We start from the raw sequence: 25,054 nt of genomic DNA on the forward strand, positions 1-25,054 counted from the left end.
TGTGGTCTCTTTTCTGAGCAGCCAAGCGTCTGCATTCTGTGAATTTCTGAGGACAAGTGTGACTGGCCAGCAGTGGAAAATTTTAAAATGTCAGAGGTTTTCTTGCCTAACTTTTGACATTAGCTGGGTCAACCATTTCAAACTGATGCAAGGGTAGGCAGTGACTTGGTCCACCCGTTCTGCCTGGTTAAACGCAGGTTAAGGATAATCCCAGCTGTCACCTGTAAAGTTTGACCACCAGCAGGATCTCGCTGGTGTCCACTGTCCTTGGTCTGTGCGCCTGCTGCTAGGTTATTTCATACCAGCCATGACCGATACTCAACCTCTTAAGCCTTTCATACCAGCCATGACCGATACTCAACCTCTTAAACCTTACATGTTATCTACATAAGAAAAGCAAAAGGCACTGTGTGTACATGGGGGTGGGGTGGGTGCTAGAAAGTTATCTGGAGAACAGCAATATTTAGCTACTATCCGGATAATTTATCCGTTTATTAGGACTGCACAAATAATATATCAATTTAAGCTTAGGACCATTTCTCAGCAGTTCTACATAAATGGCCAGGGGAAGTGAATATCAAACAGAAAGGTAAGCGGAGAAGCTACACATTTATCTTTAAAAGGCAGCCATGGGTGTGAATATTGCCCCTTGTTGTGTCTCTGTTCTATAAATATAGGGCCCGCTATTCAGTCTTGTGGCAGCAAGCGGCTTGTAAACCACTCACCCATGGGCTGAATTAACCCCACATATTCAGTGCCGTGGCATGTCCAGCCTCAGGCACTGAATGACGGGTTGACGCGGTAACCCAGAATTTAACCGGGTACCAGCCGATATTCAGCCCACGGTGGTAATTGGTTTGTAAGCTGCTCACAGTCATGGGCTGAAATAACTATCCAACAGTGATAAATGTTTATAAAGGAGTAAAACCCCTCAGAACCTATCGGACCTTAAGCCCTAGGTATACGACTTGCCAAAGTATGGCCGTTGATAGTTTCTGTCACGGGGGTTTAAAATTTCTCCCGATTATTTTCTCTCTTTCAATGTGTTTTTTTTTTTTTACGTGCAGCTACTGTGCTTCAAAATTCCAAATACCAAATAAAACTGCTATTCACGTAGTAATTCTGATGAAAGCGCCCACACAATCAAGACTAGTCTTGATTTACTAGAATTACTTAGTGAATATCAGTTTTATTTGGTATTTGGAATTTTGAAGCACAGTAGCTGCACGTAAAAAAAAAAAAAAAACACATTGAAAGGTCCGATAGGTTCTGAGGGCTTTTCTCCTTTATAAACATTTGTCGCTGTTGGATAGCCGTTTCGACTGGTGTAATTATTTTGTTTTGTATAGATTTACTAGAGTCCAACACCAGTTTTTTTTCCTGCACTATTTTCTAGTATGGGCTGAAATAACCCTGGATATTCAGTGCCGTGGCATGTCCAGCCTCTGGCACTGAATGACGGTTAGATGCGGTGAACAGGAATTTAACCGGGTACCAGACGATAGTCAGCCCACGGTGGTAATTTGGTTTGTAAGCTGCTCACAGTCACGGACTGAAATAACCCTGGATATTCAGTGCCAGAGCAAGTCTGGCCTCTGACACTGAATATCCAGGTTGGTGTGGTAACCCAAGTTAACTGATGTTCAGCCCAGTTAACTCAGCGGGTAACGTTAGCACATCCTTTTTGTTATCCTAATTTTATCCACATACATAGCGGCTGTGACCAAACTCCACCCCCGGACCACCCCTAACCTAGCTGGAGCTGATATTCAGCAGCGGTCCTTCAGTTAAGAGCCATTGAATATCAGCGGGGTGTAAGCGAGCAGGAATCTCTCCTACGTGATTAAACCCCTTTTCATATTGGCCCCGCACAGTCACTTTATCAGCATGTGCGTGCAACGCACGTTTTTTTCACTATTGCAAAGTCCCTGAATCAAGGAACAGTGAGTCATGTCTCTTCCAATTTATTTTTTTTCATTGCAGGTGCCTACCAGCCGCTCAGACTGGGAAAGCAGTCATTCCTCTCCAATTGTGACAGGAAGTGGATTCCTTTATAACAATTATGTTAGAAGCAGAGTCCCTGCACATTTTGGAAACCTCTCAGAAGACTGTGTGTCACCCACCAGTATTGTAATCCGTGCTACTGAAATACCAGTTCTTGGCCAAAAGCGGGAAGCTGCCAGATATCTTATGGCTTTGTTTGTGATTGGTAGGACATTATTCTATCAATTATGTATAAGGCAAAAATAGAATTCTTTTACCCTGAAATTAGCAATTTGGACTTAGTATGAAGCCTAATTTTCCTAGTTTGGAAAAGGGACGTCCGTGCTGGGGTCTCCACAGTTTGCAAAAAGGGACAGTGAACACAGAACTTTCTGTAAGATACGTATAAAGCCACCTGCATTTGGGTGGCATGTACAGCAGGCACAAAGAAAGAAGATAAAGACAGCCAGCCTCGTGAGGCTCTGTGCATATAAGTCCTGGCGTTCACATGTTTAAGTGGGAGAATTTGCCGCTTACACGTGTTAAGTAGCGGATTGTGCAAAAAGCTGCACATCCAGGGGGAACCGTTTAAGAAGCCAAGCTGCAAAATGCATTTTTCTGCTGTTTGAGAGGGTTTGGAGCACCGAAGGGGTGAGCACAATTCCCCGTCCATCACTTTTCCAAACTTCAGGTCCTCGGAGCAGCTGTAAATGGGGAAATGTTTTGAAGTACTTTTATATTTCTGCTGTAACATAGGAAATGCATGGATAATTTTTAAGGTGTGCCAAACCGCACCGAGCACATGCTGCCTTCAAGTCTGTGCATGTCGCGTTCATGCTTGAATTAACAGCAGCACCTCTTGCAAAATTGCTACTTATAGACATAAGATGATTTTTCACATGTAAACCTTTAAAATTGCTTCTTTGGCTTCTCATCTTACTTTGTCCCCTCCCCCCTCCAGAGGGAAGGAGTCCTACACATTGTACAACTGCTACTTCTACTGGTTTTGCCCTTAAGTACATTTGTGCTGAGTTTCAGAAAAAGACTGTAATAGGAACTCCCCCCCCACCCCCACCCCCAACAGATACCTGCAGATGAAAGCTTATGACACGTTAGCCTAGTTGGGTCAGGTTCTGATTGAGTTAGAAGCCCAATTGGGGAAACAGCGGGCCGCGAGCCTTCATTTGAAACTAACCCCCTAACACTAATTAGTGTAGCGAATTAGCTACTCACCAGAAGACGGGCTCGTTCCTTTGACAATCGAGGTAGTCTGCATCTGTGCCCCAGTCACCAACAGAAATGGATGGAATGGGGAAGCTTCAAGAAACCAGGGCCAAAACAAAGCACCCAGAGCAGGCAAACATATTTGCACCTCTCTGTCCCCACCCTAATCCCTTCTCCTCTCTTAATTCCATCTCCTCCATTCTGATTCCCAGTCTTTCTCCCCTCTCTGCCCTCTTCATCTTGGATGGTAGAAGGTAAGTGGCTTATAGAGGATTCTTAATTGCGTTGGTCTGTTCAAGGCACCAGAGGGTCTCCTACAAAGGTGTCTTTCTCCCAGATGAACTAGCTGTCACTTACTGAAGATTCACAGGAGATTGTGCCCAGGTGGAACCCATCCACCCCGAACTGAGCCTAACACAGTATAGCCCAACCTGACAATTCTTCCTCCCTCCCACTCCAGGCTCAACTCAAGTCCACTTTCTCGTACTCCTCATGCTGTTTCCTTTCAGTTCTGTAGACTGCAAGGATCACACACCAGCTGTCTCTCCACCTTCTTCCGGTGCTGTGGCCCCCATGGCTTTTCAACGAACAGTTGATAGCACCCCCCTTGAGTCTAGTGCTGTTACAGCAGACGCTCCATAGTCCTGCTAAAGGGACACCATAGCAGGAGCGCTAATTATATTATATATAGAGATTGGAAAAGAATATTTTGAATACTGCAAATGGCATTGTATTGAAGATACAGATGGACTTTCCCTTGTTTTAAAAGTCCATCTTGTTTTGAATGAAGTTTCAAGTTTCATGTTATAATTAAAATATTGGATCAGATTGTTTGCACGTGTGATGCTGTTTATTTCCCACTCATAATTCAAAGTGCCACTGGTGTCCATTCGGATGGGGTTGTCACATACTCCATGGCACCTATCTGGTGTGTATAAGTTTCAAGGAGATGAATATTTCTAAAGTTATAAGAACCCCTGGATTGCGTAGATGAATATAATCCTGTTAGATGGGTTAAATATATCACCCATGATGTTCTGGCTGTGCTCATGTAGCGATAACTATAATATTTTCCCATGAAGTTGAGTTTTGCCAGATTCCAGTATTCTGTGTTTCCTATTGTGTTTGCTGCTTTAAAGTTCTGTATTGAATCGCATCATAATAGGTACCATGGTCATGACTCTGAGATCCGATGTGATACCATAGAGCACCGTAGAGCCCAGATCTACATGTTCTTATAACAGCAATTACTAGGGATGGATGACCAGGAGGGGCATACTCGAACAGGGCCATCTCAAATGACGGCCCCGTTAAGCGGTATACCTGACTGTATTATCGAAACAAGATGGCCGGCCATCTTTTGTTTTGATTATACGGTCGGGACCGGCCAAATCTCAACATTTGGGCCGCCCTTAGAGATCTCCAGCGTTAGAGATGGCCGGCCTCGGTTTTCACCGATAATGGAAACCGAGGACGCCCATCTCAAATCCGGCCGAATCCAAGCCATTTGATCGTGGGAGGAGCCAGCATTTGTAGTGCTCTGGTCCCCCTCACATGCCAGGACACCAACCGGGCACCCTAGGGGGCACTGCAGTGGACTTCATTAATTGCTCCCAGGTACATAGCTCCCTTCCCTTGGATGCTGAGCCCCCCAAATCCCCCCCCCCAAAACCCACTACCCACAACTGTACACCACTACCATAGCCCTTATGGGTGAAGGGGGGCACCTACTGTACATGTAGGTACAGTGGGTTTCGGGTGGGTTTTGGAGGGCTCCCATTTACCACCACAAGTGTTAACCGGTAGGGGAGGGGGATGGTCCTGGGTCCACCTACCTGAAGTGCACTGCACCCACTAAAACTGCTCCAGGGACCTACATACTGCTGTTATGGAGCTGGGTATGACATTTCAGGCTGGCATAGAGCTGGCAAAAATTTTGTTTAATCTTTTTCTTTTTGTGTGGTAGGGGGTTGGTGACCACTGGGGGAGTATGGGGAGGTCATCCCCAATTCCCTCCGGTGGTCATCTGGTCAGTTGGGGGCACCTTTTCAAGGCTTGGTCGTGAACAAAAAGGGACCAAGTAAAGTTGGCCAAATGCTCATCAGGGCCGGCCTTCTTTTTTCCATTATCAGCCGAGGACGGCCATCTCTTAAGCACGCCCCCGTCCCGCCTTCGGTACACTGCTGACACGCCCCCTTGAACCTTGGCTGGCCCTGTGACGGAAAGCAGTTGAAGCCGGCCAAAGTCGGCTTTCGATTATATCGATTTGGCCAGCCTTAGGAGAAGGCCGGCCATCTCCCGATTTGTGTCAGAAGATGGCCGCCCTTCTCCTTCGAAAATAAGCAGGCAGGACATTTTCATGTCATGTCCTCTGTCATTCATGGGAAGGTTTGATTTGTTCAAACGTTGTCAAGAGTACGATAGTGTGTGCATGCCAAACCATCACGCACGTGCGCATAGTCAGGAAAACAGGATGCACTATTTAGTAGCCTAATGGTTAATGCAGTGGCCTGAGATCAAGGGGAGGTCCAAGAAAACAGCAGGGTAGCCGATCTGCAAACTCCAACATGGAAACAAACAAAAGCAGATCAGTGTAGATAAAACGTTACATCCTTGTTCACTAGGAGGAGGAGTGGCCTAGTGGTTAGGGTGGTGGACTTTGGTCCTGGGGAACTGAGGAGCTGAGTTCGATTCCCACTTCAGGCACAGGCAGCTCCTTGTGACTCTGGGCAAGTCACTTAACCCTCCATTGCCCCATGTAAGCCGCATTGAGCCTGCCATGAGTGGGAAAGTGCAGGGTACAAATGTAACAAAAATAAAATAGATACTATTGGAGATTCTAGATGGAATGTTGCTACTATTGGAGATTCTACATGGAATGTTGCTATTCCACTAGCAACATTCCATGTAGAAGGCTGCGCAGGCTTCTGTTTCTGTGAGTCTGACGTCCTGCACGTATGTGCAGGACGTCAGACTCACAGAAGCAGAAGCCTGCGCGGCCATGAGGACCTGAGTTCGATTCCCACTTCAGGCACAGGCAGCTCCTTGTGACCTCTGGGCAAGTCACTTAACCCTCCATTGCCCCATGTAAGCCGCATTGAGCCTGCCATGAGTGGGAAAGCGCGGGGTACAAATGTAATAAAAAAAAAAAAACTATTCATTTTGTTCACTATAGGACACATCCTTTTGCATTGCTTCGTGTTTGAGAGGATATTTGTCATCATCATTTTATTAACTTCACTTTTACCTATGTGAGTTCTGGACATATTTTATATGGGTTTTTTAAATATATACATACATATATATGTTTTTATTATATACATTCATTTTTATACATATTGTTATATTTGTATTGTTTTCACTTATTTTTTTTATTTTTTCTACTTCATTTTTATTATGTTTTTATTTTTATCTTTTTATTTCTATTTTAGTTTTAGATTTTTAAGTCGATGTCACTTGTGGGCACAATTGTGTGCTTTTAGAGGAAGGTGTTTCGATTAGCTGGGTGTCCATTTCGTTATTCAATACATATTTTTCATATTGCTAGTCTGTTTTCTACAATGTATCCAACATGACTTCTTTTATGTATCATCATTTTTTATCTGTCATTCTTATTTAGAATCTATGATTCTAAATAAGGGCAAGATTTATCACATATTTCTTATGTTTTTATTATTTACTAGTAAAAAAAGGCCCATTTCTGGAGCCAATGAAACGGGCGCTAGCAAGGCTTTCCTGTGGCTCCCCCCCCCCCCACCCGTCGTCGATGTTGGTGAATTGCTCCGCCTCCGCCCTCAACGTCATAACGTTTGACGCGAGGGCGGTGAATTGATCCGCCTCCGCCTTCAACGTCATAACGTTTGACGCGAGGGCGGGGCCCAGACACTGTGATTTTCGAGGCTTCAGAGCTTCGAACATACGAACCTTGGCTTCAGTGACGTCAGAAGCCAATAGAATGTTGAGGGTGAGTTTTATATATATAGATTTTTTATTATGGTTTATAAAGTAATTTATATATATATATTTTTTACTTTATGTATTAATTATAATTATAATGATCTGCTCGTATGTATACTGCAACATTCATTCTATCATTTTGACGTTTATGTTATCAGTTCATACTGTCGTGGTTTTCTATAATGGTGTTTTATCTTACTATCATGTTTTATTATCATGGTGTTCTGTCTTATCAGCCTAGCTTTTAATTATAATTGTTTTTTTAATTTGTTTTTTAATTTGTTTTTATTATGTGTGCTTTTAATTGCTATATTATTGTTTTGTAGCCCCTGATGCAGCCCAGTTGGGCGAAACACGGCCTGTGTCGGGCTTTCTATTTTAGATCACCTATTTTTCAGTAAACTTTGTTTTTATCTACACTGATCTGAGATCAAGGAGAGCCAGGTTCAATTCCCGCTGCAGCTCCTTGTAACTCTGGGCAAGTCACCTAACTCTCCATAGCCCCAGGTACATAATAAGTACCTGTATTTAATATTTGATTGTAACCACAGAAAGGCAGTATATCAAATTCCATCCCCCTTCCCTTTCCTCATTATTGGCAAATGAAAAAAACACAAAATGTCTTTTTTTTTCTGCTTGCTTTCTTTTAATTACATGAAACTACTGTATTTTTGTAAACGTAACCTGCACACTTGTACCCTGCACCCATATAAACCCCACAGAAAAAGCTAATTTCGTAAGTAAAATCGTATATACCCAATGGTGTGCTGGAGCAGGCTCTCACAGGCTCGCAAGAGCCGGTTGTTAAGTTTTTAAGAATTTTGGGAGCCGGTTGTTAAAGTAGGGCCCTCCATGGCTTCTTTAACAACTGGCTCCCAAAATGTGGGCTTGGGCCCCCTGCTGAATTATCTTTTACTTTGCTGGTGGGAATGCTGAGCCCTGCCAGCCAAGTAAATAGACTACTGCTGCTCCTCGCTCCTTGTTTCCAGCTCTGGGCAGCAGGCTGGGACTTCTCCAGCATGTGAGAGAAGTTCCAGCATGCTGCTCAGAGCAAGACCTTGGGAGTGGTGGGAGACCATTTATTGGCTGCCAGCACGAAGGGAGGAAGGAGAGAGAGGCAAGTGTTGCTCCCCCCCCCCCCCCGGCCACAGAACTGGTTACGTCTGGAGAAAGAGCCTGTTGTTAAAAATTTACCAGCAGACCCCTGTATATACCCCACACCCGTGTACCCTGCATTTATTGCAATAAAACATAACATTGTATATTACTCCTTTTTAAAAGCACTGATTTTGTAAATAAATTTGTGCAGAACTTGCATCTCTTGCAAAAAAAAAAAAAAAGTACAACCTCAGTTATGTACGTGAAAATACAGTGCATGGGATATATTTTTTTATTTTTTAGGATATATTAACATTTCCCATGGTGTTGCAAATGACAGCCCATCCCTAGCAAGTACTTCCATAGGAGTGGGTCATGGTTGGATTCTGAATTCATGCTGTATGTGCCTTAGTAACATTATATGAGTCTGCATAAAATGATATGATGGATACGTTATCTTTTAAGTGATCCTATCCTTGTAAATATATATGATTGTAAGTGAAGTTGTGGGTTTCCTTCAGTTTGTACGTCAATTGAATTTCCCCCAGTCTATTTATGCTTTTATTCTCGATTTCATATTGGGTTCCCCGTAAAATGCTATGTCATTTTGTTGCGTACAGTCTAACATGGTTAACTAAAAGTCGGCATAGTCAGGCTTTGAGAAATGACCAGCTTAGATATTTTTTTAAAAATGTAATCCTAGTAGTTTTCGTGCTCCGTATATTAATTTTGTTAATGTTATGAGATCACCAACTGTAGTGTAGCTTCACTTATGTATTCTGTAATGTCTTGTAACAGTGCTACAATATCTCCGAGTAAATCTGTTGGTTTCATTTGCAGGGCTGGTCCTAGGGTCACTGGCGCCCCCCTGCAGACTATCAGTTTGCGCCCCCCATCTCCTTTCTCTCTTCTCCCACCCTGCCCCTGTCCAGCGATTCTCCTTTGCCCCCATCCCCTTCCCATTTATGGCCACCTGCCCGCCCTCTTCTGCCCCCAACATCCCCCTTTTTCTTCTTGCCACCTTGCGTGGTTTGTCTTTTTTTAAATTTACCTCCGTCCCAGCGGCCACGTCATTTCAAAGCCCTGCCTGTCTCTAGCCTTTCCTCCCTGCGTGAGTTTGTTCCCGCAGAGTCCCGCCCTCGAGGAAATGATGTCAGCTGGCGGGACTCTGCAGGAACGAACTCACGAAGGGAGGGAATGCTAGAGACGGGCAGGGCTTTGAAATGACGCGGCCGCTGGGACGGAGGTAAATGAAAGATTTAAACCCCCAAGGGTGGTGTGGTATGGCAGCACAGTGCCACAGCGGCACCCTTGAAGGCAGGCGCCCCCCCTGTGGTGCTTACCCCGCTTACTGGGTTTGACCAGCCCTGTTCATTTGTTTTCTCAGTGATTGGAGAGGAGAGAGGGTGGGGGTTGGTTAGAGGTTTCACCACTTTTGTAATTCTCCTTGTTGCCCACATGCCTCTGGCTGGCAGCAAATTTCCTTTTGTCATTCGTTACATCATTTCTCAGGGCCCATCCCATCCCAGCACACCCTTGTTGTTATTGTTGGAAAGACACCCTGCTTGCCTTCTCCTGAGGCTGAGCAGCTGACTTTTCTTTTGTCTATTACTTGCCCTGCTTAAAATCGTGTTTACAGTGTGAGTTAGAGGCAGACATACCTTAGGTGCTGAAAACAAATTAGGTATTTCCTTCTGTTGTGTTAACCCTACTTGTGTTGTTTTTCTGCTTACATGCATTATACCATTATTTTCAAAAGGCGTAGTCATTATTGCCTGGATGTTTTTTGTTATCGAGGGTTGTGGTGCTGTCAGTGAGAAAACACCTACATATAATAGCACTGACTACAAGGGATATATGTGTGGGCGGAGCATAGGAGGGACATGGGCGTGTCTCCAGCAATATACAAGAAGTTTCACGCTTCGTATGACGTATTTTATGCACCCTACACTTGTGGAGTGGAGGAGTGGCCTAGTGGTTAGGGTGGTGGACTTTGGTCCTGGGGAACTGAGGAACTGAGTTCGATTCCCACTTCAGGCACAGGCAGCTCCTTGTGACTCTGGGCAAGTCACTTAACCCTCCATTGCCCCATGTAAGCTGCATTGAGCCTGCCATGAGTGGGAAAGCGCAGGGTACAAATGTAACAAAAATAAAATAGATACTATTGGAGATTCTACATGGAATGGATGAAGTTCAATGTTGACAAGTGCAAAGTGATGCATGTGGGTAAGAGGAACCCGAATTATAGCTACGTCTTGCAAGGTTCCGCGTTAGGAGTTACGGATCAAGAAAGGGATCTGGGTGTCGTCGTCGATGATACGCTGAAACCTTCTGCTCAGTGTGCTGCTGCGGCTAGGAAAGCGAATAGAATGTTGGGTGTTATTAGGAAGGGTATGGAGTCCAGGTGCGCGGATGTTATAATGCCGTTGTATCGCTCCATGGTGCGACCGCACCTGGAATATTGTGTTCAGTACTGGTCTCCGTATCTCAAAAAAGATATAGTAGAATTGGAAAAGGTACAGCGAAGGGCGACGAAAATGATAGTGGGGATGGGACGACTTTCCTATGAAGAGAGGCTGAGAAGGCTAGGGCTTTTCAGCTTGGAGAAGAGACGGCTGAGGGGAGATATGATAGAAGTGTATAAAATAATGAGTGGAATGGATCGGGTGGATGTGAAGCGACTGTTCACGCTATCCAAAAATACTAGGACTAGAGGGCATGAGTTGAAGCTACAGTGTGGTAAATTTAAAACGAATCGGAGAAAATTTTTCTTCACCCAACGTGTAATTAGACTCTGGAATTCGTTGCCGGAGAACGTGGTACGGGCGGTTAGCTTGACGGAGTTTAAAAAGGGGTTAGATAGATTCCTAAAGGACAAGTCCATAGACCGCTATTAAATGGACTTGGAAAAATTCCGCATTTTTAGGTATAACTTGTCTGGAATGTTTTTACGTTTGGGGAGCGTGCCAGGTGCCCTTGACCTGGATTGGCCACTGTCGGTGACAGGATGCTGGGCTAGATGGACCTTTGGTCTTTCCCAGTATGGCACTACTTATGTACTTATGTTGCTACTATTGGAGATTCTACATGGAATGTTGCTATTCCACTAGCAACATTCCATGTAGAAGGCTGCGCAGGCTTCTGTTTCTGTGAGTCTGACGTCCACGTATGTGCAGGACGTCAGACTCACAGAAGCAGAAGCCTGCGCGGCCACATTGGTGATCTGCAAGGGCCGACTTCTACATGGAATGTTGCTAGTGGAATAGCAACATTCCATGTAGAATCTCAAATAGTAGCAACAGTGGAGGAGTGGCCTAGTGGTTAGGGTGGTGGACTTTGGTCCTGAGGAACTGAGGAACTGAGTTTGATTCCCACTGCAGGCACAGGCAGCTCTTTGTGACTCTGGGCAAGTCACTTAACCCTCCATTGCCCCATGTAAGCCGCATTGAGTCTGCCATGAGTGGGAAAGCGCAGGGTACAAATGTAATAAAAAAAAATTAATTCCTTTTCCATCTATTTGTGACATCAATGTTGCTAGAGTTCAGTTCTGCGTGGACCTGTTAGAAGGGTGGATGAATATGCATAAATTAAACCTCAATATAGAGAAAAGAAAACGTCTATGTTTCATTCAAAACCTGAACAGATCCCTCAGTTGTTTACTTTCAATAATGTCGATTATCAGATCTCTTTAATTAAGATCTTGGGGGTTTATGTTGCTAGTTCACTTTCGTTAGAATCGCAGGTAAATTCGGTTGTTTAAAAATTTTTTTTTTTTAAATGAACACACTTCAAAGTATAAGGAAATAGTTTGAATCTAATCAATATGAATGATTAGTCCACTCTATATTGTTATCTACTCGACTACAGTAATCTGATCTATTTAGGCTGTCCAAAGGGTTTGCTTACAAACGGTGCAGAATACGGCTATTAGACTGATTTTTGGTTTTTCCAGGTATGAGTATGCACTTCCTTTTTACTTGAAACTTCATTGGTTGCCGATTTTGGCCAGAGTTTTGTTTAAATGTGCTTGTATTCTTGATAAAGTGCTGTGTTGGCAAATTCCTGTTTACATGTTGAATCACTTTTGTTCCGCGCTTTTTAATAGAATTAGAAGGCATTCGGCTGACAATTTGTTTTTACATTTCCACAGGGCTTTTTTTGAGGGGGTACTTGGGGGTACTGAGTACCAGCACCTTTTCACTTATATACACAGTCAGCTAGCACATTTGCTTATTTCCGATCTGAGGAAGAAGGGCAACCTTCGAAAGCTAATCAAGAAATGTGTGCTGAAATTGGCCCATGGTCCCCAAGTTTTAATGAAAGAGCTCAGGCTCTACACACCAACTCTGCCTGGTCATAGGTTCTGTGACTGGTTGCAGGGGTCCTGGCTATTGTGGGGTGGGGTCCCTAAGTGATCACCTCATCCCTGAAGGGTGGCCTGACATTTGAGTACCGGCACCTTTTTTGCTAGAAGAAACACAATGCATTTCCACATGTTAAAGGAAGGAAAAGGCTAGGTCTTTTCGACAGGCTATTAGCAGTTCAGGGAGTAGGTTTATGGAAAGAAGTAGCAGAGCTATTTTCTTTCTTATTTGTCGTTCAGGAAACTCTTAAAAACATATCCGTTTAGAAAATTTTGTAATTAAAATGTTATTGATACTGCATCCCAGAAGTTTGTTCTGACTTGTTTGATTGGAACCTACTTAAAACTGTTGAGGTATTAGTGGGCTATAAGCCTGGATGGAATGAGGTGATAGTGCCGTTGTACAAGTCTCTAGTGAGGCCCCAGTTGGAGTACTGTGTGCAGTTCTGGAGGCTGCACCTACGGAAAGATATAAACAGGATGGAGTCAGTCCAGAGGGCAGCGACAAAATTAGTAAGCGGTCTTGAACACAAAAAATATAGGGACAGGTTTATGAACCTCAACATGTATACTCTGGAAGAGAGGAGACATGATAGAGATGTTTAAATATCTCAAAGGCATTTATGTACAGGAAGAGAGCCTTTTTCAACTAAAGGAGAGCTCTGGAATGAGGGGGCATATGACAAAGTTAAGAGGGAACAGGCTTAGGAGTAACCTAAGGAAGTATTATTTCACAGAAAGGGTGGTGGAGGCATGGAATGGCCTCCCGGTGGAGGTGGTGGAGTCGAGGACTGTTCCAGAATTTAAAAAGGCATGGGATAAGCATGTGGGATCGCTTAGGAACAGGAAGAATTAGGGGTTACAGAGGATGGGCAGACTGGATGGGTCATATGGCCTTTATCTGTCGTCATGTTTCTATGTTTCTATTCCACCAATGCCTAAGAGCCAACCTCCTCAGTGATGTCACAATGGCTCAATTGTCCTATTATTGCCTTACTTTCCCCCCCTTAGTGTGTTTCAGTCTCTGGTAACCAGAGCTGATATTGTGATGTCATAATGCCTCATTCCACCAATGCCTAAGAGCCAACCTCATCAGTGATGTCACAATGACTCAATTGTCCTATTCTTGGCTTACTTTCCCCCCTTAGTGTGAAGAATTTCAGTCTCTGGTAACCAGAGCTCATATTGTGATGTCATAATGGGAATAGGCTTAGGAGTAACCTAAGGAAGTATTATTTCACAGAAAGGGTGATGGAGGCGTGGAATGGCCTCCCGGTGGAGTTTGTGGAGTCGAGGACTGTTCATGGGATAAGCATGTGGGATCGCTTAGGAACAGGAAGAATTAGGGGTTCCAGAGGATGGGCAGACTGGATGGGTCATGTGGCCTTTATCTGCCGTCATGTTTCTATGTAATGCCACTGACCTAACATAAACAGTTCTGCCTCATGTGCCCGTTCAGGTGGCACACAGATACTGCTATAGACTTGGGGCTCAACGGGCTGCATCAACACACCCAACTGGAGTTACCAAGTTATAGAGCTGCTCACTTAGTGTTTTCCTTCTGCTTCGTTCATTTGGTAATCTCACACTTCAAAGTCTTCAGCAGTGGAGTTCCTAGGTCGGCTGCCACCCAGGGCGCATTGCCGCTGCACCCCCCCCCCCCCCCGGCGCATCACCTCCACCCCCTACCTCAAGTGCATCGCTCTTACCTCCTGGGTGGTGCAGGGACCAGTCGTGTGGCTGTCGGCTCCACCTGTTCCCTGCCCCCGGAACAGGAAGTAATGTCAGAAGGAGCAGGGAACCGACAGAGCCGACAGCTGCATGGCTGCTCCCTGCACCCCCTTGCAGCATGCACCCTGGGTAGACCGCCCCCACCGCCACGCCCTTGGCCTGAGTGGGCTGTGGCCCACCCAATTTGTACTCTGGCCCACCCAAAATTGTGGCACTCTTGCTGTGGCTGGTGAGAATCCCCAAACCCCACCAGCTAAAGATTTCCTTCTCCTCGGGCAGCTAGCACCACACACCGGCCCCTCTGCACATGCTCAGTTTTCCCCAGGCGGAAGCACTAAGCAAGTACGGACTACTGTCAGCGGCGTCAGCTCAAGTCAAGTGCTGCCATCTGCTGTTTGGAAGAGCACTGGCTGCCCGAGGAGGAGGAGGAAATCTTCAGCTGGTGCAGTTTGCGGATCCCCCACCAGCTCAGGTATTTAATATTTTGCGTTTGAGGGTAGGGGGAGAGGCAGAATGCGGAGCGGAGAGCAGAGCGTGGGGAGGGAGGGGCTGAATTCTGTGCTCATCCAGTTTGGGCTCAGGCCCACCCGAAATTGGCTGTCTGGCTACGCCCCTGAGTCGGGGTCTCAGCCTGCTGCTCTAACCATTAGGCTACCTCTCAGTTTTCAGAGCCATTTCCCCAGATAATTTGGCCTTCCTGAAAATTTCCATCTCACAACAGCTAAAAGTGTGCAAGGAGTTCACGACACAAGTTCTCTTAACTGCAAGGAAAAGGGGCTTCAAGGGGGTGGGTCTCGGGCAGGCGAGTAGAGTAGGAGTAAAGCAGACAGACAACGGCACGCTTTACTTCCTCTCAGCTCACAGAAAAAGCAGGTGCAAGTAAGGGTGTGCAGACCCAAAGAATTGCTTTATTTAGTTTAAAGTGTCATTTAAGGAATTTTTCATTTTGTTCAGGGTTTTAAAATGTGGCTGGTGATAAACAGGGTGTATTGTTTGAGTAATAGTGTGCACCACTGCATGAAAGTCTGCATTATTAAAGACGAAGGAAAAAAAAACCACTAAATTTGAGGGGGGGGGGGGAGGGCTGTCATTTTGGATTAAAAATGACATGGAAAATCCTTACTGCATAGTCCATGGATACTTTTGTCATTAGATACATGAGTAAGCAAAATTAAATGCACAGTGTTCGTTGAAATTTGCAGACCAGGTCTGTGGTTGCCAAATTTCCCTTGGGTTTTACCTTTCTACAAACCGTTGATAATGGGTTTTTTTTTTAAATTTTCAGATCTTTTACAACTTTAGTTTGCATATCCACTTGTCAAGTGATGTGTTATGTTTTCTCTTTACAAAAATGAGTTTTCTGAGCTGTTCCGTAATTTGTTAATTTAGCAAACACCTGTAAGTCAGTGGAGGGCCCCTGAGGCCAGAAATAAATCTTATTTGCATAAGTGAATCTTGTAAAACTTTTCTGGACTGGGCTTGTGGTTTCATGACTGCAAACAAAAAAGACAAAATGATTTGCATTACCATAATATTAACTTCTGCATGCAAAGCCCTTTTTTTTTTTTGGAGTGAAGAGTATGTAAATATATATCTGGTAATAATGAACCAACTTCGCTGTTTAAGTTATGGAAACCTACTCTGGTCCAGGAATATGATTAAAGCTTTACCACACTGGTATTACCTGCACTGTAAGTGAAGTTATGGTGAATGGTAATGGTTGTCAACCCAGTCCTCAAGACACCACCAAGCCAGTCGGGTTTTCAGGGTGTCCACAATGAATACGTATATGAGAAATTTGCATGCGGCTAGGGAAGCGAACAGAATGTTAGGTATTATTAGGAAAGGTATGGAAAACAGGTGTGAGGACGTTATAATGCCGTTGTATTGCTCCATGGTGCGACCGCATCTTGAGTATTGTGTTCAATTCTGGTCACCGCATCTCAAGAAAGATATAGTAGAATTGGAAAAGGTGCAGCGAAGGGCGACTAAAATGATAGCGGGGATGGGATGACTTCCCTATGAAGAAAGTCTAAGGAGGCTAGGGCTTTTCAGCTTGGAGAAGAGACGGCTGAGGGGAGACATGATAGAGGTATATAAAATAATGAGTGGAGTGGAACAGGTGGATGTGAAGCGTCTGTTCACGCTTTCCAAAAATACTAGGACTAGGGGGCATGCGATGAAACTACAGTGTAGTAAATTTAAAACAAATCGGAGAAAATTTTTCTTCACCCAACGTGTAATTAAACTCTGGAATTCATTGCCGGAAAATGTGGTGAAGGCGGTTAGCTTAGCAGAGTTTAAAAAGGGGTTGGACGGTTTCCTAAAGGACAAGTCCATAAACCACTACTAAATGGACTTGGGAAAAATCCACAATTCCAGGAATAACATGTATAGAATGTTTGTACGTTTGGAAAGCTTGCCAGGTGCCCTTGGCCTGGATTGGCCGCTGTTGTGGACAGGATGCTGGGCTCGATGGCCCCTTGGTCTTTTCCCAGTGTGGCATTACTTATGTACTTATGTACTATTGCATGGAAAGCGGTTGACAACCCCTGGCATATGGGGTATGTAGGTGTAAGAAGGGGTTGGTCTTGGGGCTTTAGTCATTTCCCCCATTCTCTATACAGACTAGTTAAATTTGGAGCACACACATAAATGGAGAAAGTCTTAGCTGGAAGTAGGCAAACTGAGGAAATGTGGGTTGGTCAGGAGCTGGTGCTTGAAGTTTGTAACTATGCTTCCAACCCCAAGGGATCAAGCTGGGTCCCCAGGATGGATCTCACACTTGGTAACATGTTACTCGGCCACTAGTCCAGCCCTTGAAACTGGTGCTATTACATTCCAAGTTGAGGTGACATCAGCCTGTCCTCAGAATTTGTCGGTCTTGTTTTTGGATGTATTAGTGGAGCCTTAAAAGTTTGCCTTGTTTGTGTGTGTTCATTGAAATGTAACTGACAAATGAGTCCTGATAAAGTACAATACAAAAGATGAGATTTCTGTGTCAAATTCAGAGCTAGAAAGAGAATAGTTTTCACAAGCTGCTACCACCCTTCCAAATAAAAATTTTTTTGTGTGTGTGTGTGAAATGGTTTTGCAATGAAACTTTGCTTTCAAGGGGTAGGACGAATTTGTGCAAACAACCACAGGAATCTTGTTGCTATAATTAGTACAGCTGATTTTGGAAAGAAAGAGGGGTGTGTACTTTTAAACCTCCCTAAAGACATTTTTTTTTCAACTAAGTCAACTCATTTGAGGCCAAACCTTTCAACTAACCAACTCCTAGATCATCTTCGCTTGTCTGTGGTAATTTATTGATTTTACATGTACAGCGTCATTTTAGATAAGTCATGGAAGTGGGAATGTAGATGTTTTTGCAAAAATGGGCCGAGCCTATGATGTATTTTACAAATAAGTTGAGCAAAGAATTTGGCATAACGTTATTCCATAAAGAACACTCACCCTGAGCACCCTTTCTAGACTAGTGTTGAGCACCGAATGCTCAGTGCCATCTATATTGACGTGGCAAACGTCTTTCAGGTTGAGTGATGCCAGTGCTGTATCAACTGTGGCAGTGTTATCTACCACCATCCTCTTAATTCACATTCGTAATTCGTATTAGTGAATGCCCTCTTCCATGGGTTGAATCTCTGAAGTTGTATCCTTTGGTAGATAAAACACTTTGATGTTACCTTCATTGCTAACAAGCTCTTCTGCTGGAGGGTGTGTCGGGCAGTTATCCAGAAGAAGTAGGGCCTTTTTCTCTTGTTTAAATTTAACGTAAATGAGCTCTAACAGCTGGAACAAAGGATTTATGAAACCAGTCTGTAAAGATTGAAGAGTTCATCCAAGCATTCTTGCTGTTTGTATATTCAAAAGGCAAAGATTTCATATTTACATGGTGAAAACACCTGGGTGATTTTTTTTAACTTCTCAGTTATAAGTGGTTTTACCTTATGATTGCCAGATTTATTCACACAAAAAAGAAAGCTCACTCTGTCCTTTCTTTGTTTAAAGTCTTCCTGTTTGCGTACATCATCCTTCACTGCTAGCGTATGATCTGTTAATCCGCAAACGAACTTTTCCGGAGACAGGAAGGTGGTAGAACTAGAGGACATGAATTGAGGTGGTGGGGGGGGGGGAGGGGGGCAAACTCAGGAGTAATGTCAGGAAGTATTATTTTCACCGAAAGGGTGGTAGATATGTGGAATGCCCTCCCGCGGGAGGTGGTGGAGATGAAAACGGTAATGGAATTCAAACATGCGTGGGATAAACACAAAGGAATCCTGTTTAGAAAGAATGGATCTACGGAATCTTAGCGGAGATTGGGTGGTGACGCCGGTATTTGGAGAGTAAAACCAGTGTAGAATGGACTTCTACGGTCTGTGCCCTGATCATGACTGAATAGATACAGAGGGGCTGGAGTGTAAATTTTAAGGGGCTTTGGTTTTAGCTTCAGAACTTTTAGTACAGGAGCAGTGCTGGGCAGACTTTTACGGTCTGTGCCCTGAGAAAGGCAGGGACAAATCAAACTCGGATATACATAAACTCATTTTACATGGTATGTAATAGTTTATGTCTTGTTGGGCAGACTAGACGGACTGTTCAGGTCTTTATCTGCCATCATTTACTATGTTACAATTTTGAAACACGGTCCTTTTTGATCACGTGTCCATTTGATCCTCACTGTACCCTCCTTCTTCCCACAATTTCAGAATGTGCTTCCTTGAGACAAGGACTTGACTGATGCCATGCCTTTTCTTAAATCTGTTGAGCCACCCATTACTATCTTTGAATGTAGACTCTTGGCCATTTAGCTGTTGGTCAAATGTTTCCACCTGAGCTTTCATGATGGGGCCAGAATAGGGCCTTCTTGAGAATTTGTTTAAGTAGTCGGTAAGCTGCTTGGTTACCATACTTTCCATGAATTTTAATTAATTAATTTTCTTTCCTCTGTAATATTGATTCCTCTTCTAACATACGTTTTTTTTTCTTCTTTCTTCCACCCTCTTAGAGTAGATTCATTGATGCCAAGCTCTTTGGCCAGCTGAGTTTGTTGTTCACCAGACTTCCGTTGATTGAGATAACTTTTCTTTAGTAGTGAAAGACTTTTGCTTCAGCTACGTAGACAGAGCTCATCTGAAGTTGTTTTCACACGGGCACTGGGAATGGCCTTCAGCCATGTAGATAGAGCTCACCCGGAGGTGGACCCAGGCGGCCTACCCTAGCATAACTAGAAAGTAGCAGGAGATGTTTTCATGCAGGGATGGGGGGAGGGCTCCTCCCTGCTGTAGCTAGACATTGCTGTCAGACATGATGGTGTTATAAGTGGATTTGCGTTATTACAGGGTGTGTTATATCGGGGTTCCACTGTACTTACACATATATGAGATTTGAAGGAGGTGTGTCATGGGTGTGGTTTCCTGTACTTTCTAGGTATCTGTGTATTCTGCTTTTTACATCACAATACATGGATATCCTGGAAAATGTCCTTGTTGGCTTTAACACCCTGCTTTAAGGAACTATCAGTAAACTTCTAGTCTAGGTCTGGGTTTGGGAGAAAGATGGAAGGGGGAGGGGGGAGTTGAGGCTTATTACTCTGGCATTCAAACCCACCGAGGATTGCTAAACATTTGAATTTTAGAGGACAGCAAGTTTATAAAGATAACCAGGTAATTTTACATTGTTGGGGTCAATATTCAAAAGCATTTATCCAGAATACTGTACCTGCCTTCCAGATAAGGGCTGTTCAGAAGCACCATCTGGACAGTGATTCTAAATATCCTTACAGACCACCTCTGTATTGTGCAGATACTGCAGGGGCGGCGCCAGGGCGATCTTGGAACTTATCCAGCTAGTGGCAATTTTCAGTCTCTTATCCGGATGACCTCAAGGAGCATTCTACCTGTTCTAAGTTATCGAGCTAGCAGACTGAATATTGCCACTGTCTGGCTTATGTTCTGCTGCTGAATGCCTTATCCAGAAATTCAGCACTGGCCACTAAATATCCGGATATTTATTGATCATTGCAGCTGGTATTTAAAACAATACACATTCAGACATCCATTCTCCTCATCTCCATTCTTTGATATTGTATGCCCCAGATAAATGAAATTTCCCCATCCTCTCTCTGACTGTTAGGCAACTGAAATTATCCAGATGAATCTTTTGAAAATCCACTTGAACAGTTTATGCTGCTATTCACTTGGGTATTTTTTTTTGTTAAATCCTGGTATTAGAACATTTTGCTTTCTACATGTTGAATCGGGCCTGAATCTGCTTAAAGAAAAGTAAGAAGTTTCTTTGATCCACTTGACAGTACTGAGTATTTGTTTTTATAGATGTGGGAAAATTTAGTTTCCATTACTAAAAGGAGTCTTACCATAATAAGCCCATATGCAATTTGATGAAAGAATATGGCACAATTACAACTTTTCAGAAAACACTGTATATATTGTAACCTTTATTACTAAACAGTCTGCCAGAACACACAACACCAACGACGACAAAAACATTTTTAAAAAACTGAGCACATTACAAATTGTGAAAAAAGCATTTTTCATTTGAAATGACACAAATTCCAGCTATGCTTTGTACTTGTAACATATAAAAAGGGTGCATATATTTATATAAACATATCACATACAAAATTAATTGGGAGTTAGAAATGTATAAAGCAGTCTGGGTTCTAGGCAGCCAATGATGTTTTTTGTGTTGACAGCATAATGCTGGTAGCAAGGTTCTAGATTTTGTCCAGCCAATGATGTTGAGCCCTGATAATATAACTGCTGGGATTAAGGTTCTAGATTTTGTCCAGCCAATGATGTTGAGCCCTGATAATATAACTGCTGGGATTAAGGTTCTAGATTTTGTCCAGCCAATGATGTTCAGTTCAGATATTATAATTGCTGATATTAATATTTTAGATTCTATCCAGCCAATGATATTGAACCCTGATATAAGGTTCTAGATTCTGTCCAGCCAATGATGGTCAGCCCTGATATTATAACTGCTGGTGATGCTTGGAGATTGTCTAGTCAGCACAGTATATGTAAAAAAAAAAAAAATCCCAAAAAAACAAAAACAAAACTCCAAAAATGGACAGAGCTTCCATTTCAAGGCCTCAAAGTAAATGTTCAGTAAAGTCACCTATCAAAGACTTACTTATACGTCTACTTGAAAACGTGCATTAGAACAAGGCAAATGTTTAAAGGTAAGCTTTGTGTGTGTGCTGAGTTTGAAAAGCGGTTATCTGGTTAAATCGACTTACTCATATACATGCAGATGAAGTAAAATGGAGAGGTGGTTAAGTAGGTAAGCAGCAGGTCCTCTCTCCATATGTATCTTCTGAAATGTACATCTAGTTTATACCAAGGGCGTCTAATGACAGGAGATGGCATGACCTCAAAAAGCTGAAGCCCATTTCCCCAGCAGCTGCCATCTTGGTATGTCCAAAACAAACTATCAGCAGTGGCATCCACGTTATCATTGTGCATTTTTTAAAAATCTCAGTTCTATTTAGAAACATGACGGCTTGTGCAGCATAGGTATGTACACAGAGGAACTATATACAGGAACCTTTCAAATAAATAAGAAAAAGCTGTCAGAGAGCACATGGAGCAGTGAAAGGCTTCCAGGAGGGAAGGGAGTTCTGGGTTTGAGACGAGCTGAGTCACGGAGAGAAAGGAAGACAAACTTGCTGGTCAATATTCAGCTTGCACTACAAGCCATTTAACTGGCAGGAGCCTTTCGGGCAGTTAGAGTCTAATCCTGGGATAGGCAGAGGCACCCAGGCCATGGGTTACTGCTGTCGCTGTATAAAGGCATATAACGCAGCACTGAAATCCACAATACTGCATTGCAAATAACAAAGGGGGCTTGCCAAAATTACATAGTAACTTTTAAGGAGTACAAGGATGCTACTGGATAGCAGGAGAGTCCAGGAAAATAGTCCACAGCCTTAAAAACATCTAAAGGTATTTAAACAAACAAAACAAAAGGGGAATATATGTAAAAAGTCTGCATTTCAACAATTGTGGAACAAAAGAAGTGAACTTTTATAGGTTTACTAAGAGGATCCGGAAGAATCCCGAGGATCCCGCAGTATCCTTTGTTTAACTTTTAAGTTCTGGAGCACTGACAAACACATTAACCCTCCCCCCCTTCACAGATCCCTCAAAAGCTCCCCAACTCTTCCCCCCACCCCTTTATCCTCTCCTAACAAAGAGAATGCAAAACCTAGGAGGTTTAATAAAACAATACAACCCTCACAAGTTTGCTATTGTTTTGGACAAACCAATATGGCGGCAAGCTCCACCCACTGGCTTCAGCCCAGATAATGGGTCAGATAGGCTCATGGCATCTCCTGTCATTAAACCTCCTTGGTTCATACCCCATCAAATTCCTCTTTATGTGGCCAAGTTTGTGGATATTATGGAACAACATGCATGAGTTGAAAATCCACTTACTTACAAGTTAATCTACTCATGTAACAAGTGTCAAAATCTTTGAAAAGGTACCCCATTGGGTTTGTATTCTAGTTCAGGGAAGTCTGCAACAGATGAAATACAAATTCTAGAATACCAGGACAGAGCACCCAATTCCCCTCAACAGAACAGTGGGCAGGAACACATCTACAGGATTTCAGCAGATCAACAACACCTTTCTAAGAAACAAAGCCGGCAGTGTGTCAGACAGCTATGCCGTCATTCCTTGTACTTCTCTGATACATTGCAGGTCTGAATACGTTCTTGAACCTATTTTCACTAAGCTGCCTAGCCATAAACCCCCCAATTCAATAAAAAGTACTACAAATTGTACACGCTATTTAATTGAACATGCTAATTAGCACCGACAATTGGCTTTTTAACAAGCAATTATTGGCACTAATTAGAATTGATTAAAATATACACTCATAAATTTAGGCGTGGGATCTGCAACTAAATTGTACGTGCGAGGTGGAAATGGGAAGGTCATGGGCGAATTAGGGACTTTCAGTCATGTGCGTAATTACAGAATAAGGTGGGATCAGCACCCAGTTCAGGCGTGAGCATTTCCACCATATTTCCATTTGTGTACATGGCTTCGCCTATATGTAGTCGTGGTTCCTGGGTTTAAGCGCTGTTCTGTAGACCACATCTAACTTTAAGCGTAGGTTATAGAATAGCGCTGAGCGAGTTTTTTACAGTGCCAATTATAGAATTTAGTCCAATGTGTCCAGGTACGTTTGCATTCACATGATTATTAAAAATGGCCAGGTTGTAACACTTCTGTACTCACTTACTTTGCCCCTTCTATATCTGCAGATGGGGGTTAAACCAGTGCCATCAAGAGACTAAGCCGGGCCCAGGGCAAGGCCGCCCCCCCACCCCCTGGTGCCACTGCAGTCCCCAGTCTCACCTGCCTGCCCTCAGCTCCGTTCGCCACCAGCCCCCTGCATTAAAAATCAGCAGCGCCTCAGCTCCGTTTGGAAAGGCAGATCGCCTCCCTTTGGGCCTTCCCGCACTGTGTCCCACCCTCGTCTGATGTAACTTCCGGTTTCCGCGGGGCAGGGACACAGGGAGGGCCCGAAGGGAGGCGATCTGCCTTTCCAAATGGAGCTCAGCTGAGGTGCTGCCGATTTTAATGCACGGGGCCCTGTGGCGGACGGAACCGAGGGCAGGCAGGTGAGACCGGGGACTGCAGCACCGGCGGCCTGACCCTGGCCCCCCCGTGGAGGCCCAGGCTCGGAGAATTTTGTCCCCCCTGCCCCCCCCCTCTCGGCAGCCCTGGGTTAAACAAGGGAAACAACTTACATATGTTTGAAACTTCTGTCTCTCTCTCTATATATATTTATTCCCCTGACCCATTTCCACCTCCAGGTTTTTAGTTGCTAAAAGCCACCTGAGCAGCACAATTTTCAAACCCTTTGATCTAGCTGGTTAACAAGGCCCTGTTTACGAAGCCGTGTTATAGGTGCGCTAGAGCGTTTAGCGCACGCTAACGCTACAGCCACCCATATATTTCGATGGGTATTTGGTAAACAGGGCCCTTAGTCGATTGAACCCCTTTTGAAATTGTCTCTAAGAGCAGCAGGAACCGAGATGAACAAGCGGAACAAAAGAATCCTGTGTTCTACTGTTAAAAGTTTCATTGTACAGATACTTCGGTGCATTCCTGTTCATAACATTTTCAGAAATTCTTCAGAGTTGCTCACGCTCCTTGTCGTCTCTCCTTTAGAAATAATAGTGAGGTAACATTCAGCCAGCCACGTAAAAGTTGTATTTTTTTCTCACTGGTGCCATCCGTCTAAATGATGCCTGCTGAAAATTCTTACAATAGCTTTAAAGTTATACCTGCAAATTGTGGGCTGCCTCTTGGATGGATAAATTATCTATCTTAGAGTTGAATATTGCAGTCCCCCCCACCCCAATTATGATCATTTTTTAAATAGATAACTCTAGCCTTTTAACAATTTCAGTGGCCAAGGCAGTGCTCCCTCTGGCTGCTTGGGAGTCCACTGCCTGCGTTCTAAGGGGGTAGGCCTGCATCCCTCCTGCGATTTGAACTGTCAAGGCAGCAGCAGCACCCCATGGGGAGCCCAATGTGTTCAAAACACAGGAAGGCTGCAGCAGGCCTCGCGGTTAGAACGCAAGCAGCAGACTTCCCACACCGCTTAAAAAGAAAACTGGGCCAACATTGTCCATTCAGCTGCCCGTCTGC

The 25,054-nt window shown here is 43.9% G+C and overlaps 1 protein-coding gene across 4 annotated transcripts in view; it reads left to right on the forward strand.

Moving 5' to 3' along the window:
• The window catches only part of STPG1 (sperm tail PG-rich repeat containing 1), a 41,452-nt gene extending 37,378 nt beyond the window's left edge, over positions 1-4,074 (forward strand). For all 4 annotated transcript variants that reach the window (XM_030219721.1, XM_030219719.1, XM_030219720.1 and 1 more), the window contains exon 9: positions 1,984-4,074. In XM_030219721.1, coding sequence (XP_030075581.1) covers positions 1,984-2,057 — 74 coding nt within the window. In that variant the 3' untranslated portion in view covers positions 2,058-4,074. The remainder of the gene's footprint in view (positions 1-1,983) is intronic.
• Positions 4,075-25,054: the final 20,980 nt, after the last annotated feature.

This window comes from Microcaecilia unicolor, chromosome 11 (assembly GCF_901765095.1).
Source record: "Microcaecilia unicolor chromosome 11, aMicUni1.1, whole genome shotgun sequence".
In the NCBI taxonomy this organism is placed as follows: Eukaryota; Metazoa; Chordata; class Amphibia; order Gymnophiona; family Siphonopidae; genus Microcaecilia; species Microcaecilia unicolor.